The sequence below is a fragment of the Momordica charantia genome (genome assembly GCF_013281855.1).
Source record: "Momordica charantia cultivar OHB3-1 chromosome 3 unlocalized genomic scaffold, Mcharantia_2.0 BLBB01000003.1, whole genome shotgun sequence".
Lineage (NCBI taxonomy): Eukaryota > Viridiplantae > Streptophyta > Magnoliopsida > Cucurbitales > Cucurbitaceae > Momordica > Momordica charantia.
In genome coordinates this window covers 14499219-14517319 of record NW_028275161.1, presented here as the reverse complement: position 1 = coordinate 14517319, position 18101 = coordinate 14499219, and the positions used below count along the sequence as shown (strand labels likewise).

General features: G+C 35.0%; 1 protein-coding gene and 1 long non-coding RNA gene across 4 annotated transcripts; both read left to right on the top strand.

Annotated features, from left to right (window-relative positions):
- Window positions 1-242: 242 nt before the first annotated feature.
- On the top strand, window positions 243-2144 carry LOC111020471 (protein NUCLEAR FUSION DEFECTIVE 4-like). The gene is made up of 2 exons (XM_088122230.1): window positions 243-785; window positions 876-2144. Exons 1-2 carry the CDS (start codon window positions 243-245, stop codon window positions 1974-1976), a joined length of 1644 nt encoding a protein of 547 aa, XP_087978356.1. The 3' UTR covers window positions 1977-2144.
- A 5136-nt stretch (window positions 2145-7280) lies between these two features.
- On the top strand, window positions 7281-14865 carry LOC111020494 (uncharacterized). 3 transcript variants are annotated; one of them, XR_015789912.1, is made up of 3 exons: window positions 7281-7794; window positions 12108-12234; window positions 12422-14703. It is a non-coding gene; the product is annotated as an uncharacterized LOC111020494 (long non-coding RNA). The 3 variants fall into 3 exon arrangements; XR_015789911.1 differs by adding an exon at window positions 14710-14865 and having other exon boundaries at window positions 7284-7794; window positions 12108-13970; XR_002602678.2 differs by having other exon boundaries at window positions 7289-7465; window positions 7597-7794; window positions 12108-14703.
- The last annotated feature ends 3236 nt before the right edge of the window (window positions 14866-18101 follow it).

Sequence of the window (18101 nt, the reverse complement as noted above, 5' to 3'; positions counted from 1 at the left end):
GAAAGTAACTAAAAGGTAGGTAGCTGTTGTGGATGAAGTTTTGAAGAGTGTGGGTTTGTGGTAACACGTAGGACCATTTTCCATCATGAAATTTTACCGATGCCGCGTTGGGAAGGATGTTCAGTACATGAACTGTAGAACTGAAAGGCTTTTATAAGATAGCCAAATTGAAGAGCAATCTCATTCATTCATTCTTGTCCTCGCCCTGAATCCTAATAATTAACAATCAATTAATAGGGAGCATGGGCAAGATGTGTGCAGCAGAAGGTTGGCGATTCGCGAAACAAGTTGCCGATGGGCGATGGTTTTCGGTGTTCGCTTCGTTCGTGATCATGATCGGCGCCGGCTCACCCTACCTATTCGGAACATACTCCAAAGTCATAAAGACCCAATTCGATTACAGCCAAACCCAAGTTAACACCTTGGGATTCTCCAAAGATCTCGGCTCCAACCTCGGAGTCTTCGCCGGACTTCTCGCCGAGGTGGCTCCGCCGTGGGTTCTGTTCGTCGTCGGCTCCTCCCTCAACTTCTTCAGCTTCATCATGATTTGGCTCTCCGTCACTCACCGGATCGCCAAGCCCGAGTTCTGGCAGATGTTCCTCTACGTCGGCTTGGCTGCCAACGCACAAAACTTCGCCAACACTGCGGTTATGGTCATCAGCGTTAAAAACTTCCCGGACCGACGAGGGATTATTATTGGCCTTCTCAAGGGCTTCGTCGGCCTCGGAGGGGCCGTCTTGACTCAGATCTATCTAGCCATTTATGGCCACGAAGATCCATCTGATGTGCTTCTTCTGCTCTCATGGTTTCCGTCCGTTATATCCATTGTTCTTTTGTTTTCAATTAGAACAATCAGAGCTCGCTAACATCCGGAGGAGCTTAAAGTGTTTTACCACCTGCTGTACGCATCCATAATTCTAGCCATCTCTATCCTTATTATTACCTTGACCCAAAAACACATTGTTTTCTCCCATGCTGCCTATTTGGGAAGCGTCGCCGTGGTTGTGGCCTTACTGTGTCTGCCCCTTCTGATTGCCATTAAAGAAGAATTCTTGCTTTTCAAGCTCAACAACCAAGCCGTGGATCCATCTGTCACCCTTTCCATTCCAGAGGAGAAGCAATCTCTACCGTACTCCAATATCTTACTATCCACAGTACTTGAAAAAGATTCCCCTTCTAAGCCAGAAAGAGGGGAAGATTTCACCATCTTGCAAGCTCTCCTCAGCAAAGACATGGCTCTTGTTTTCTTGGCAACTGTTTCTGCATGTGGGTCCTCCATTGTCGCCATCGACAATCTTGGACAAATCGCAGAATCACTTGCCTATCCTGCTCAATCCATAAGCGTCTTCGTTTCTTGGATTTCCATATTCAATTTCTTCGGTCGGGTCTTCTCTGGCTTCATCTCCGAAACGCTAATGACCAAATACAAATTACCTCGTCCTCTCATGTTCGCCCTTGCCCATCTCCTCACCTGCATTGGCATACTCTTCATCGCCTTTCCATATCATGGTTCGGTCTACGTGGCTTCATTGATCATTGGGTCTGGATTTGGAGCCCAAGTTCCTTTGTTATTCGCTATTATCTCTGATCTATTTGGCCTCAAGCACTACTCAACGCTGCTCAATTGTGGGCAACTGGCGGTGCCGCTTGGATCTTATATACTAAATGTACTTCTAGTAGGTAGGATGTATGATATGGAAGCCAATCGAGCTGGTAATACAAAGCACGGCAAGGGCCTAACTTGCAATGGACCTCATTGCTTTGGCGGCTCGTTCACAATTTTGGCAGCAATAACATTGTTTGGAGCAATGAGTTCACTTGCACTGGCTTGTAGGACTCGAAACTTTTACAAAGGCGACATATATAAGAGATATAGAGATGACATGTGGATTACCGAATCCGACATGGAATTATATTCTTCAACCAACAAGAAGAAAATTGAACATAAGGAAACTACTTATGATGGAAGCAGTTGAAAGGAACTTCTCAACAAAAACATGCTTACTTTAGGAGCTTTTTAGGTTTCAATAACTTTTGTTTTTTTTTTCTTTTTCATAATATTCATTTTTTTATGAATAGGACTATTTGAAAACTCACAATACCAATCATAAGTTTTATTACCGCCTACCCAACAAGAATTATAAGTTTTTCCAACGTTATTTTTTCTGACGCATGAATAGCGTCGGAGAAAGATCTTTTTCCCGACAAAATGTAAATAATCAGGACTTTTGCCAACGATTTCTTAAAAGTTTTGGTAAAGGTATACCTCTCCTGGCATTATTTACCAAACGTTGGACAATGTAGATGTTCTCTCGACTATTTTAAGACACCGTGGGGATATATTGTTTTTTTTTTTTAAATAGTATAACTCCTTGACTATTTTTAAAGAGAGTCGGGACGAGTTAATATTCTCGATATTTTTAAATAAAAGTCGGGACAAGTTTACTTTACCCGACCATTTTAGTAAAAATTCAGGTAGTCGAGAGAAGTTAATATAACCTACTATTTTGAATAATAGTTGTTAAAGTAAAAAGTTTAATTTGATGACTCATAGAATATGATAACCTTATGTTATATATATCTTTCTTCTTGTTGATGCCTATGACTTGTGTATTAATCTTCAAGAAGCACATGACTTTACTTAGGATTATAGGTTGAGGAAGTGAACTACTTCCTTCCTAGCATTACCCTTATCTATACCATAGATTTATTTAAAAGTATTTTTTTTCCTTACCTATTTGTAGTTTACTTAGTAAGTTCCTCTTATTCATTTACGTAACTCGACAGTGTTTTCTTGGTTACGTCTTGCACGAACTTAAACAACTGAAGAACTATCATTAAAAGAAATAAGGTTTTTCCCGCTGCTTCAATAGTGCAACCATAATCCTTTATCAACTAAAGCCACCTTATTTGTCGTAGATTTGAACTCTTTTTGATAAAAGATAAACTTGAAACTCTTGCGATCTCTTTAAGTACTAAAGTACTTCTCTCCAAATAAGTAATACTGCAAAACTTTCAATACTATTACTACCACATCTAACTATAGATCATGAACTGGATATACACTACTCATGCTTCCTCAACTATCTTGACACATAAACTATCATTTTTCCATTCTGCATCAAAACACGCCCAAAACCTTGATAAGAAGCATCACGATAGACATCATACTCTACTCTAGGTGTTAAAAATGATAGTGTAAGGGCCTAAAATAATCTCTTCTTTAACTCCTGGAAGCTCTATTCACACTTTCCTATCCATATAGACTTTGAGTTCTTCTTGGTTAGATTAGTTAGAGAAAGTGCTATCTTCGAAAATCCTTCAACAAATTGGTGATAATATCCTTCTAGACCATAGGAATTACGAATCTTTATAACTTTAGTTGGCTGTCCTCCTCATCTCACTACTGCCTTGATTTTCTGTGGGTCAAAATATATACCTTTTGCATAAACTACCTGGCCCAAAAACATCACATCATCAACCCATGACTCACACTTGTTAAATTTGACATATATTTCCCTGTCACGTAATGTATGTAGCACGATTCTAAGATGCTCTACATGCTCGCCCTAGTTGCCAAAAAATACTAATATGTCATCAATTAAAACAATTACAAAGTGGTCCAACTACGGATGAGTAGTAGATGCATTATAATTGGTTTAGTGAACGTGTGATCATATGCATTACATTATAGGAAGTCATGCATCAAGGTGGCATAATGCACATCTATTAAGAATTTGAAACTTAAGATACTACTAGTGGGCAAAACATAAGGGAACAAGAAGAAGTTAGTAAGACTAGTCACCAGAATGGAGACAATGAGGTTGAGATAGATGTTGAGTAAGAGTAGTTTTATGGCTATAATGGCTCACTTATATTTTATAGAATTATGGAGACAATTGCAAGAGTTAGTTGAGAAAAGGTTATATCATACCTAGTGTGTCACCGTGGGGTGCACTAGTGTTATTTGTGAAAAGGAAAGATGGTACGTGTATCGATTATGGACAGTTGAGTTAATAATTCAATGATACAGAATATATAACCATTGTCTCATGTAGATGCTTTGTTTGGTCAACTTAAAGGTTCCTCAATATTCTAAAAAAAAATGATTTCATGTGACGTTCGAGTAGGTAGGAGGGGTACATGGATTAACAGGTATCACATCCAAATGAGAGGGATCTTGAGATCATGGAATCATGGTTAAGAAATGCCTAAAAGAATTGATAGTTACTATACCTATACTAATAAGTTACACTTTCCTTTTCAAAGGCTCAACCATAAGAACTGTAAAGCTAAGCGTGCTTAGTTTAGAGCAATCTTGGGTTGGGTGACCTCCTAAATAATTTTCTTAGGAAGCATGTGAGTGAGGGCAAAGCATGCTGAAAAGACTCGTGTTAGCTTAGATAAAGATAGTAGCGTAGCCAGGTCGTAGGGATGCAGGGCAATGTTGGGGCAATTAGGGCCAAATCCACCTTTCCCAGTATGATGTGGTTCAGGGATGAACCAAGCCAAAGCTGATGGGCATTTGATGTTGTGTGCTCACAACTGAGGTGAATACCAGTACAAGTGTACACTATATTTGTCAATTGTAGTACGAACTAGGTCGAATCCACAAAGACTTGGCACAATATTTTAAGATTATGCTTAAGAATACCAAACGTGCAAGAAAATAAAACAATAGTGATTTGTGCTGAAAATTGTAAAAGATATATCAATAACGAAGCGATAATAATATGAAAATATTTCAACTTCATCTCCACAGGGACTAGTTTTCTTTTAAAATAAAATTGCAAACTGTTTGAATGAGCAATCGAGTTTGGGATAAAAATTGGTGAAATTGTTGGAACACGATTTAAAAACACACAAAAATTATACTTTAACAAGCCAACCCTTCTACTACTGTTTAGTTCTTAAAAGATGAATTAAATCTACCAATTGTGCCTGCTATTCCACTCATTTTATGCAAACTGGTTCAACTCATATTCCATATCGCGTTTGGCTTGTTTAGAAACTTAGGCTAGCGTTTACATATATCTATGAAACCCTATAATCCTAAATAAATCAAACTTCAAGTTACATTTAACGGGTAAAAGAGACAATGTCTAGGATATTTTTTTAGTTCTTATTTCTAAGTAACTTCCCGTTTTACCTTGATGAAATTCGTTTGACTCTAACCTTTTCAGAATTAAATTCAAACTAATGTGATTTAAACAAGTGGCCAACAAGAAAATCAACTGGATACATCGACGATTTTATCATACCGTCGGGCGACGACCAGCCCCACTGCCACTCCAATCCCCCTTTCATTTTTTCTCTCCATCGCGATTTTTAAAGTAAATAGTTCCAAATTTTCAGTTGTATATATCTTTTTGTTTATGCATATGACTTGTGTATTAATCTTTAAGGAGGACAAGACTTTACTTAGGATTATATGTTTAGGAAGTGAACTACTTCCTTTACAGCATTATCCTTTGAACCACTTCCTTTATAACCTTATCCTTATCTATACCATAGATTTATTTAGAAGTCTTTTTTTATTTTCCTTATCTAATTGTAGTTTACTTGGTTAGTTTCTCTTATTTATGTACCTTACTAGATAGTGTTTTTTGGTTAGGTCTTTCATGAACTTAAAAGAAATCAAAGAACTATCACTACAAGAAATAAGACTTTTCTCGACGCTTCAAAATGTCAGAAAAAAGCTTAAAAACGTCGGGAGTAACTTTTTTCGAAGAAATAAATGCGTCGGAAAAAATGTCGGGCAAAGTCCATCGGGAAAGGTCACTCTAAATGTTTTTTTCAAAAAAGGTTGGGAAATGTTTAGTTTTCTCAACTTTTCCCAACCTATTGAACAAGTGTATGGTAGTGACCTTTCCTAAAAAATTTGAGAAAAGTCACTTTGTCCAACCTTTTTTCAAAAAATATCGAGTAAGTTTTCATCTATTTTTTTCGATAAATCCATGTTAATTTGAATCCTATCCTTGTCAGAGACTTAATTTAGGGCATTTTAATTCACGTTAAATTTATATATCTAAATATCAAATAATATGATATTTTTATTAAACAAAATAACCTTCTTACAATATGCTTACAAAAGTTACAAAAGAAATCTAGTTAAAGCTTCATGTCCTCTACTTAATAAATTACAAAAGAAATCTAGTTAAAGCTTCATGTCCTCTACTTAATTAAATTTATTGTAACGCACTAGGCCAAAATTTGGACCAGGATTTGGAATATGAATTTAGCCCTAATTGTCCCAGCATTATTCCACTGCATTCCTTACGACCTAGCTATGCTACCTTCTTTATCTTAGCTACTTAGAAGAGCGAAGACTATCCTAACAGACCAACACAAGTTGTCCTTTCAGAATGCTTTGTCCTTGCTCACAATGCTTCATAAAAAGAACCTCTTAGGAAGTTACCCGATCCAAGATTGCTCCAAGCTAAGCACACTTAACTTTGGAGTTCTTATGGTTGAGACACTAAAAGAAGTGCACCTTATTAGTATGGGTAGTAACTATCAATTCTTTTAAGTCTTTCTTAATCATGCTTTCATGATCTTTCTTAATCATGCTTCTATGATCTAAGGATCCCTCTCATTTGGACATACTACCAGTTCATCCAATAACCACTCCACTCTACTCGAACGTTTGATAGCTCTATAAAAGAGAGTTATTATGGCTATTGTTTGGGTAGTTTTGTGGTAATTATTGCGGTTGTGTGTCTAATTTAGCTCTCGGAAATCATGAATGGATATAGAAACTAAATCTTGAGCTTAATTCCCTTGTATTTGATGCTTTGACATAAGTTATGGCTGATTTCTTCTATTATTGGCTCTTTTGTGCAGAGTTGAAATCTGAAGACTAAGTCATGAGAAAAGCGCAGAGCCCAGCAACAATTAATGAAGCATTGTTAAGTCGAAAGCTTGAGAAGCTGAAGTAATCTAATGCTGAAGTATGGATTCGAGGAACATCAGAAGAAGAAGAGAGCTCTGAAGGCTACTTAGTTTGACCGCAAAAAGGAAGTTCCTTTCTTTTTTGCTCTGAAAAAAATGACCCCACAGTTGTTGTTACTTTTTAGTTTCTTTGATTTAATTTTAATTTTTGAAATTTTAATTTTGGTCTTAGCATGTTTTTCCGTTTCTTTATTTTAGTTCAATGTGTTAATTTCCCCTTGCAAATTAATGAAGAAAAAAAAAAGGAGAGGTTTAGTTAATCTTGTGTTCCCACATCTGCGTATGCATTCATCTTTATAATTAATCTCAATGCTAGAGCATGCATAACAGAGTCTTTTATGTCTGAGCTAGAGCATTTAAATGTGTGAGGACTTAGCTTTTTTTGACCTCTGTATTAGGCTTGACTGCCCTACCCCCACCTTCTTTCTCGTAGTACTACCCACAAACAACTCTAACCTTAGGGAGGATTTTCAGTGGTTACCTATTCAAAGTCACCTTTATCTTTGTATATCTAGTATGGACCTCTTGTAGTTCCCCTTAGAAACATACCGCAAGATCTCTTCATCCTTATTAATTCAATTCAGTTGCAGTATTGTGTTTTCGCTATTTCTTCTTTAATTTTTGCGCTCTTTTGCAATGGACCAGTTGACGAACACTGAAGGTGAATCTACCGGCAACGATGAATTGCAATCCAATCTAGTGGTAAATCCGAGCAACAAGATCTCTACCTTGAAGTTAACTGATGATAATTTTCTTTTGTGGAAATTTCAAATTCTCACTGCCCTAGAAGGTCATGGTTTGGAATCACATTTGGAAGATGGTCCGCCTTCTAAATTCCTTCAGGTTAGTGACCAATCTTCTACTGCTCTGAAATTAAATCCGGTTTTTACTAAGTGGAAGCGTCAGGATAAATTGATATCCTCGTGGTTACTTGGTTCTATGATCGAGATATTACTTCAACAATCACTACATTGTACATCGGCTAGGGAGATACGAAATTGTCTTGTACAAATTTTCACATCTAGAAATTTAGCACAAGTGATGAAGATTAAATCAAAATTACAAACTCTACAAAAGGGAAATTCTACACTGAAACACTATTTTTCTCAAGTTAAAAAGTGTATTGATGATGTAGCAGCCGTCAGTAAACCAGTTTCTATGAAGGATCATATTGTTTATCTATTATCTGGTTTAGGATCTGAGTTTGAGTCAATGATTTCTGTTATTCTTGCGAAATCTAGTCCTCAAATAGTACAAGATGTCATGGCTCTATTATTTACACAAGAAAATAGAATATTCTGATGGCAGTATTCCTTCAACCAATCTTACACATGCTACTGCTATGGGCAAAGAGAATGATGCTCCCAGAAATGATGCTCAATTTGCGAATAGCCATGGGGCAACTAATTGATTTCAAGGTCGGAACAATATAGGCGGCTGGTAGTGGAACAATAGAGGTCGAATTCAGTGCCAACTGTGTGGCAAATTTGGCCATACTACTTCGAAGTGTTACTCTCGTTTTGATCTAGAGTTCAAGGACCTCCTTCCTCTGGTTCCAGTTTTTATTCTCCTCAGTACCAAACGGCCAATTTCTCCTCAAATGGTTCTCCTCAAATGTATGCACTGCTTTACTGCTCCAGATTTGAATCATGATACCAACTGATATCCTGATTCGGGTGCGTGCCTTTCAGATAACGGAGAATCCGTTTAACAGTCTGCCAATGAGTGATTGATGGAGTATGCATAAACTGACATACTCGATTCACAGCATAAGAGATTTCCGGTCTCGTGACAGTGACATACTGTAAAGAGCCAACAACACTTCGATACAAGGATGGATCAGAAAATAATTCACCACCTCTGGAGGATAGAACTGAGCTGCTGACCATTGGGGTTGCTATGGGATTAGCATTAGCCATGTTTGATCTCTGAAGAACATCAGAGATGTATTTTGATTGGGATAAAAACATTCCACCAGATTTGGTATATGACACCTCAATTCCAAGGAAGTAGCTAAGAACACCGAGATCTTTAAGAGCAAAAGCAGTATGTAGAGAGGATATCAGCTTGGAAATAGCAGTAGCAGAGGAACCCGTGATGATAATATCATCCACATATATTAAAACATAGCAACAATCAGCAGATGTAGGTCGCATGAAAAGAGCGTGTCAGCTTTGGAATTAGTAAAACCAACAGAGAATAAAAAATCCTTCAACCTATCAGACCAAGCTCTTGGAGCTTGTTTAAGACCATAAAGTGTTTTCTTCAATTTACACACTAAGGGAGCAGTGGTGGATTGAGAAACACAAAAGTCGCATGGTTGTTCCATAAGTACTTCTTTAGTTAATAGTCCATGGAGGAAAGCATTGTTGATATCCAGCTGACGAATAACCCAATTATTAGCCAAAGCTAAGGTCAAAAGAACTCTAATAGTCACCGGTTTGATCACAGGGCTAAATGTTTCAGAATAATCAATGTCAGCAACTTGATGGAAACCTTTGGCTACTAAACGAGCCTTATAGCGAGAAATGGATCCATCCGAGTTCCTTTTGATCTTGAAGACCCATTTACAGCCTATAACCTTCTTGTCTTTGGGCATAGAAATAAGATCCCATGTTTTATTTGTTATAAGAGCATCATATTCTTGTTGCATAGCTTTTCTCCAATGAGCACAACGCAAAGAATCTTTAACAGTTGATGGTTCAGAATCAAGAAATTCAGACAGATAGGTTTTAGGTTTCCATATACCATTTTTGGATCGTGTGACCATTGCATGAGTATTAGAAGGTGCAGTAGAATTCGTAGAATGAGGAACAATAGCATTAGATGTAGTATTAGTAGAATAGGGATTAGGAAGAATGGGAGAGACAGCAACTGGAGGTGTATTAGACATAGAGGAAGCAGTAGGAGAAACTGATATATTTGGAGCTGCAGATTCAATAGAAGATGGAATATGAGAAGTTGTAGAAGATAAAGGGGGATCATTATGATGTAAATGAGAAGACGGTATAGAATAGGGTGATTCTAAAGGGGGAATAGGAATGACAAGTAAAGTAGAAAAGTCATGAGAATAGCGAGAGGAAGTGGTCAATTGTGAAGTTGTGGCATAGGGAAATGTAAGTTCATTAAAGAGAACATGTCGGGAAATAATAATCGACCAGAAGAATCAAGACATTTATATCCTTTGTGCAGATTACTATAACCAAGGAATAAGCAAGGAGAAGAACGAAGACTCAATTTATGATTATTGTAAGGTCTAAGATAAGGAAAGCACAAACATCCAAAAACATTCAGAAAAGGATAATGAGGTTTAGTTTGGAAAAGACTTTCCATTGGACATTTTCCACGAAGGACATTTGTAGGAAGTCTATTAATAAGATAGACCGAAGTAGAGAAAGCATCATCCTAGAAAGTCATAGGTAAAGAAGCATGAGAAAGTAGGGTTAGACCGGTATCAACAATGTGACGGTGCTTTCTTTCAACAAGTCCATTTTGTTTAGAGGTGTGAGGGCAAGTGAGGTGATGAATAATTCCATTAGCCTTAAGAAAAGAGGTAAAGGGTCGAAACTCACCTCCCCAATCAGTTTGAAGCATTTTAATAGAACAATTAAGAAGTTTTTCAACTTGTGTTTTAAAGGATATGAAAGTTTGTAGAGCTTCAGACTTGGAATGAAGAAAAAATATCCAAGTATATCGGGAAAAGGCATCAATAAAGCTCATATAGTATCGAAAGCCATTACAAGAGGTAGTGGCAGTAGGGCCCCATAAACAAACAATGCAATAAAAATAAAGAAGACCACTAAAGGTTACATGAGAAGAAGGGTGACTACACACCACAATCAGAATCCACTATCTTAAGTATAGAGAAATGATTCAGCTTGAATGTTCGAAAGCCTAGGGAACATTAACAAATTTTAGCCCACTGAACACCTTTTCCAGCTTCGTCGCCGCCCACCTTTTGCTCTGTCATCCTTTCCCGTGGACCATGCCTGATAACTCTTCAAAACTGTCACCCAAAAGGCCTCATACCAATGGAGATAATTGTCCTCTCTTATATACCCATGATCATTCCCTTCCCTAGCCAATGTGGGACTTTGTTTACAATCACCTTACAAACCCAACAAAGAACTCGTTCTATTCCACAATGATGTATGATCACAAGTTTCTCTCGACAAAAGAACAAAATTATAAAGGAGAACAAAACTGAAATTTTATAAGCTGAGATTTCAAAAGTACAAAAAATTAAAATTACGCTAGAAACTTGCTTCCAAACGAGAACAAAAGTTGAAAATAAAAGCTAAAGCAAAAGTAACTTAAAAGAACTAATGAACCATAAATTGTGCTAGAATAGAACTCTAAGGAAGCTTGCAAATGATCAAGGAAAAGAGTGAAGCTTGATGTAAATGAAGAAGTGAAAGCTGGTTTTTATAGGAGTCCAAGGTTCGTTAGGACACGGTTGAGAAATTCATGCTCCACCATTGACTTTTAACTTGTTTGACTACTATTTTACAACCAAATATTCAACCTTCCTTGCATGGATGACACGTGGCACATAGATGTAGCTTTCTACACAAAAACTTGGGTTTTTGTTACTTTTTTCCACTCTAAATCATGTTAAACTTTAGTTTATACATAAATAGGTAATGATTAAACATAATGCATGAATATATCATCAATTGGGCACTTAAAAAAATTTAAACATTATAACTTTAATCTATTTTTCCCCTGTAAACAAGTGATAGAACATTTTGTAATAATAATTTAGGATAAAGGAAAATTATAATAGAATTAAAATGAAAATTCTAATATATTTATGTCAATCCAAACATAGCTATAACACCCTCTTCTATCTTTTAGTACTTGGAAAAAATAGTAATGTCATGAAAAAAGCAACTTGAGAAAATTAAATTCAAAAGCACTTCTTATCGACACCACGAAATTTCGATAGAATTCTCAAAAAGAAGGTAATATTTTGCAACATCATTTTAAATTTCTAAGAGACATTCTATTCTTCGTTATTTGGACATTAGCAATCATTTTGTCATAATGCTTGATAGCACACTACATGAACTACATTTCATGACATTTATATTGGAATTATGTGTTAGTTTTTGTTTCTTTATGATAGATTTACACGCATAAGATATATTTTGTAGGAATAAATAATCATGAGGAATGAAACATAAATGGATCGAATTGAGAGGAAAATCATAGTCTGCGGAGTGAGTAAAGAAGACATGACGACACTTATTGGAGTCCAAATACATGAGGGAACATCACTAGGTGATAACTCTCCATAAGATAGTATTTTGTGGCTTAATTTAGGGAATATTGGTGTGTAAATTGCAAGAGTCCTTGATAAAATAGCAAGAAAAGAATGAATTTTAGTGAACCAAGGGCCTAAGCTGTTAAAGTTATTGATATCCTGCTTTTAAATGAAGTTGAGTTTATTTTATGATATTTTGGATAGGAATTAAAGAATTTAGAATGAGTAAGCCGAGAGCTGCTCAGACTGATGATTGCTGCTGGAGCTTGAGTTAAAAAGATCTAATGCTGGAGCCTGTTGGGATCAGCTGGATGCTCTAGCGAATGTGACTTTGTAGTAACTTGTTGTCCCAGTTTTTACCACGTCCGTATAGCTTTTAGGCGTTACCATAAATTTAAAGGCCAAGTATAAAAAGAGAATTGTGTCCATCTACAAAAGGGGTGACACGACATAAATCAATTTCGGGCATCGAAATCAGAGACATTCCTTGTCCATTTCGAGGTAGAAATTAACGTAAGAGGAGCATTTTCTGGCATCATTGTTGAGCTCGGAGATAATCCACCATTACCGAAGCTTCTTTACTTTATGAGCTCCATTTCTTTTTCACCAATTCTTTTATTTTCCTCTAGCATGAACTAAACCTCACTTTCGGGGGGGGGGGGGGGGGGGATGAACTTGATGTAGTATGTTGTTAACCATTAACCGTGTTTTAGTAGCTTTTAATGCTGATTTAATAAAGGTGTTAAAATTCTTCCATCTTACTAATTCTGTTTTGCCAACACTTTTAGTTTGATTACTCACATTGGAGCCTTGGGAAAGCCCTTGTGATGTTGGTTTGCTTAGATTCTTCTCTTTGTAGTTGGATGGTGAGTACTTAGGCATGAGGCTCACCCTTTTGTGCCTATAAACTATTTATATTGTGTGTTTAAGCTACAGCAGGAGTTGAGTTTAAAGATATTTGGGCATCTCGATAGAGAGCTATGTCTGTTTGGGCATTATCATTTTAGGTTTGCTAAAGCATGAGTTAATCGTATGTGAAAGCATTTGAGTGAATCCCCCACGATTTACCTCTATATTGCATTATATTGGCATTTCTGTCGGTCTTCTGTTTCGGATGCTCCTACACAAATATTGCATAATATCTCTGTTCTTGTCTTTCTACCATTTGTAGCATTTTCAATCACAATGCTTAAATTACCATAATTGATTTTTTTTCTTTATTTCTCTTTTGATATTTTGTTTTACTATTGGAAAGTATCGCTCTAGTCCGTGAGGAAACGACCTTGTTTTATACTATAATTGCTTATTATGATGTACACTTGCACCGGTTTTCATGTAAGTTGTGGCAAGCGAATACCAAGACAGTCACCTAAAAATGCACCACGACACCTGTAGCCGAAGAAATAGAAAGTGGAATTTTGGCTCGAGAGGTCAGTGCCTAAGCGCTACCTCACGATGCCTAGGTGCCAGCCACAAAGCCTCGATGCTCAGAATTTTTTTCGTTCGTCTCTTTTTCCCGTAGCGGCATGGTGCTCACTTTATGGTGTTGTGCCGCTGTAGAGACTGCTTCTTTATAAATTATGGTTTTACAGCCATCGTGAGGGAGATTGGAGAACCTTTTACACACTTTTGGGAGAGAGACATGATATAACTTGAAAATAGAGAGAAAAAGAGCATCAAGGAGCTTAGAGAAGAGATTTTCAAGGCTCGGATCATAGAGATTGGCTTGGAGACTATCAATCGACACATGAAAGTTAGTTTTTCTCCTTTCTCTTGAATTTTCTTGTTTTGTAATGGAACTTTCTTTGGATTTTATTGTTTTGCATTGAATATGAGTAGCTAAGTTCTTTTGTCTTATGGATGCCATTTAACTTTATGCATGGATTGTTTAATTGTCTTGGTTGAATGATTATGAATGTTTTATTTATGTATCTCTATGCTTAATGTCTTTAATCTAAGGCCATATATTGATTGATTTTAGACTTGAAATCTATTTTAGACTTGAAGTCTTACGCTCAAAAGAGATGATTTAGAGCTAGAACTGGGATGCGTAGTTTTAAGATCGGGATATTTAGAAGTCCTTTATACGTTGTTAAAAGACTTATTCAATAAAGCCTTTACTTATTATAGAAACTAGATAGATATATTGGTTTTTTAATTAGTAAGAAGAATTAGCTTTCACTCGAGAGAGACAATTGAGATTTGAGAGTTCTTAACCTATAGAATCAGTAGTTCATTCATCTTTTGCGTAATTAAGTAATTGGTTCATCGATTCAATAGGTGAAACAAATTCCCTAAGACCTTTCTCCTCATTGATTTTATCTTTATTGTCGTATATTTAATTGGTTTGATATATTCTTTCATTCAGATGAGATTCTCTGAAAATTGAGCGATTGTATCTGTGGTGCTTGAGTGAGTTAGAAATAGAAACTAGAGAATGATATTGGTATTCACTTACCATCTATATTAAAACTTGACTCGTTCACTTGCAGGAAGCAATTTATGCTACAATGATTCCTTATTGACTATAGTATTTCATCAAAATATTGTAGTTTTTTGTAGAGTTGCCCTGAACTCAAAAGATTGTTATTCATATATTTTGCACATAATAAACATTATAGATATACTCATACTTCTCATTCTTTAAATTGATAAAAATCTTGCAATTTTCTTTTACTGTAATTTTTGTAGCATCACCAAATATGATTGTTCGTAAAGTTATCGTGAGACATAGCGTTGACGTCCTCCCTTAAAGGGTTTCTTAAAAGAGAAAAGGTCTAGAGTCACCACCAACCATCTATGAGATGTGATTGATTACCCAATTAAAAAACATGGTCTGCGAAAACAAATATTGGTTATGGACTCGATTGAGTATAAGGAAGATGTAACACCCTACATTCATTTGTTTCTTCCTCGTCGACCACGACGCGAAAAATCCAAACCCGGAAAGGAGAAGGGCCGGTGGTGGGCATTTGGGAAAGTCGGGCTAATAAAACATTATCATATGTTATCTTAAATTATCCTATTATTTTATTTGTCCAAAATGTAAAATATTTTTTGTTTTGTTTTCCTGTGTTTAAAAAATTTATAATCCCTCAGGAATATTGGAAAATTATCATTTTGTAATCATCATTGATTTTTTTTTTAAAATTTGTTTATAAGAAAGAATGATCAACTGACAAGCTTAGTGCGAGTAGTAGAAGTTTATAAGAAAATAGTGTTAAAACAATCATTAATTTTATGGAGATGTTACAAATAAGTTGATAGATAAAGAACTTAAAATACTTGTAAATACATCTGCAAGTAACTTGAACCTTGAATGGTAGGGATTCGTTACATTCCAATAAACATATATGTGTTTGTTGTTTGGTAACAGAGATTTGGAAATTAAATCTCAAAATTAATTAAAAAGTTATTCAAGGTATTTAGTAGTATATTTGTAAATAGTAGTAGTTATCAATTAAATATTTATTTAAATTTGAAATAATATTAATTAATTTATTAACATATATATTATAAAGTTTGTAAAACAATTATTTTATAGTATATTATATTTTACGTTTTCTTTTTTTACTTTAACAAAAATGAAAAGAATTTATAACATGATATAATATATTTATCAAAGTCTTTAGTAATTCAAATTCCGAATCTAAAAATACTAAAAACATAAAAATGTTGTTTTCACAATTTCTACTATACGGATCACATACACAAGACTTCACTCTAATACCATGTTAAGGATGAATAAACTACCACTCAATCCAAAAACTTAAGTTAATGGGTTGGGTAAATTTAATTAATATATTGGATATCTAAAGTTGTACAAAATCTAGTAATTTGAAAATAATTTCTAAAGTCGTATTCAAATGATACCAACATCATTCATCATTCTAAATAGATTGTCTTACAAACTTTAAATCATAATACCATAGTCCTACTATCACGACCAAAGACATCAGCATCTATGGATTGGTGTTATAATTCATATAAGTGAATTAAATTTACCCAATCCATCAGCTTAAGCTTTTGAGTTTAGTGGTAGTTTATTCATTTTTAGGATAGTATCAGAGTGGAAGGTCATGTGTTTGAACCCCATCAACTTAAGCTTTTGGGTTGAGTGGTAGTTTATTCATTCTTAGAAATTGGAAATAATTTGTAATGGTCAACTCTATATCTCATAAACCTCAGCCCAATAACACCAACCACTTTAATCAAATTCCTTGTAGCCTTTTTCTTTTTGAAAGAGAAATACAATTTCATTAAAAAAGTATTTGAGAAACATATAAAAGAAATAAGCTACAAGAAAGTATTCCAATTCAGCCAAATGATAGATATCATTCAAATTCCTATTTAAGCCATGTTAGCGCCAACTCATACCAACACAACAACCGTGACATCAACTTATTAGTTTATTTATTTAAAATTAACGGTAGGAAAAAGGTACATTTTTAGAAGTATTAAAAATCAAAATAAACCATATTATAAGAACTAAACTAAAATTTTTACTCAACTTTTTTACTCAATACCGCGCCGCGAAAATAAGTTTTGGCTCAACCTCATGCAACTTACGTCGAAAATTAAACCTCATTGAATTGTAAATTATTTGCAGTCGAAAAAACTCTAATTATGCAACGAATTTCATTTACAATCTACTTTTGAAGACTCTGATACCATGTTAAGTTTTAGGAGATGAGAGAAAATAGAGACGGTGGACAAATAGAATTTCATTAAATTGAATTAAAAAAAATACAAACCTAATAACCTATTTGTACTAAAATAATATCAAATCAATAGAAACCTAATTCATATAATATAATCTAAGTTATCTATCCATAATCTAATAATATATAACCTATTTATATTAAAATAATCTCAAATCAGAAGACCTAATTTATTATAATATAATCTAAGCTATATATACATAAACTAATAATATAATCTAATCGTCGATATTTCAAAAATTTATTCTTTGGGTGTAAATATTAAACTATGAAAAAGGAGTCATAATTTGAAATTTTGAAAATTCTTCCTTCTTTGATGATAAAAAAGAATTAAAAACAAAATATTTAGTCCTACTAAAATTAGAATTTAAAATTTCTTTCAATATTTCCAAAATATCCAAACACTAAAAAAATCGTAAAACACGTGTAACTCACATAAAAGTTACAACTACACAAAAATTACGAACCTGTGTTCATTTACATTTGGAAAAAATAGAATCATGAGTGGGTTTGGTCGGAAAAGTGATTTATGACCCACTAACCCACAATTTACTTTTAGTATTAAAAAAAATAGATTGGATTATTTGCGGAGTCTGCTGCCATGTGTGCAGTCTAGAATTGGAAACCAACAGCCGTTGATTTATTTTTAAATCTTTTAATTATCTTTATTTTTTACTTTTATTTATTTTCCTGATCTCCCCCGTTCTCTCACTTTCTTTCTCCTCTCCCCTCCTCTCCTTTATTTTCTGTTGAGAATGGAGCCAAATTAAAAGAAAGAATCAAGCTGGCTTAATGGGCTTAAATAAAAAAAAAGGCCCATTATATTATTTCTTCTTCATTAAGTTGGCAATTTTCTTTTGTTAAAAAGTAAGTGTCTGCCGCCCACGATTTTAACAACCCCTAGAGAGAGAATCAAGTGAGAGAAATTTACAGAGAGACGGTTTGGCGAGAGTTTCTTGGTGAGGCTTCACAGAGAAGAAAAACGTGAGTTCTGTAAGTTTTTGTTTCCATTGAAGAATTTTAGAAGCTTATAAGAGTGATTCGTGAGCATTTTTCTTTGAGAGAAAAGTGAGAGAAATCATTATAGAGCGTTGTAAACTCTTGAAGATTCTCCTGACATTTAGTGGAACCTGCAACGGTAGCATAGAACTGGACGTATCCCA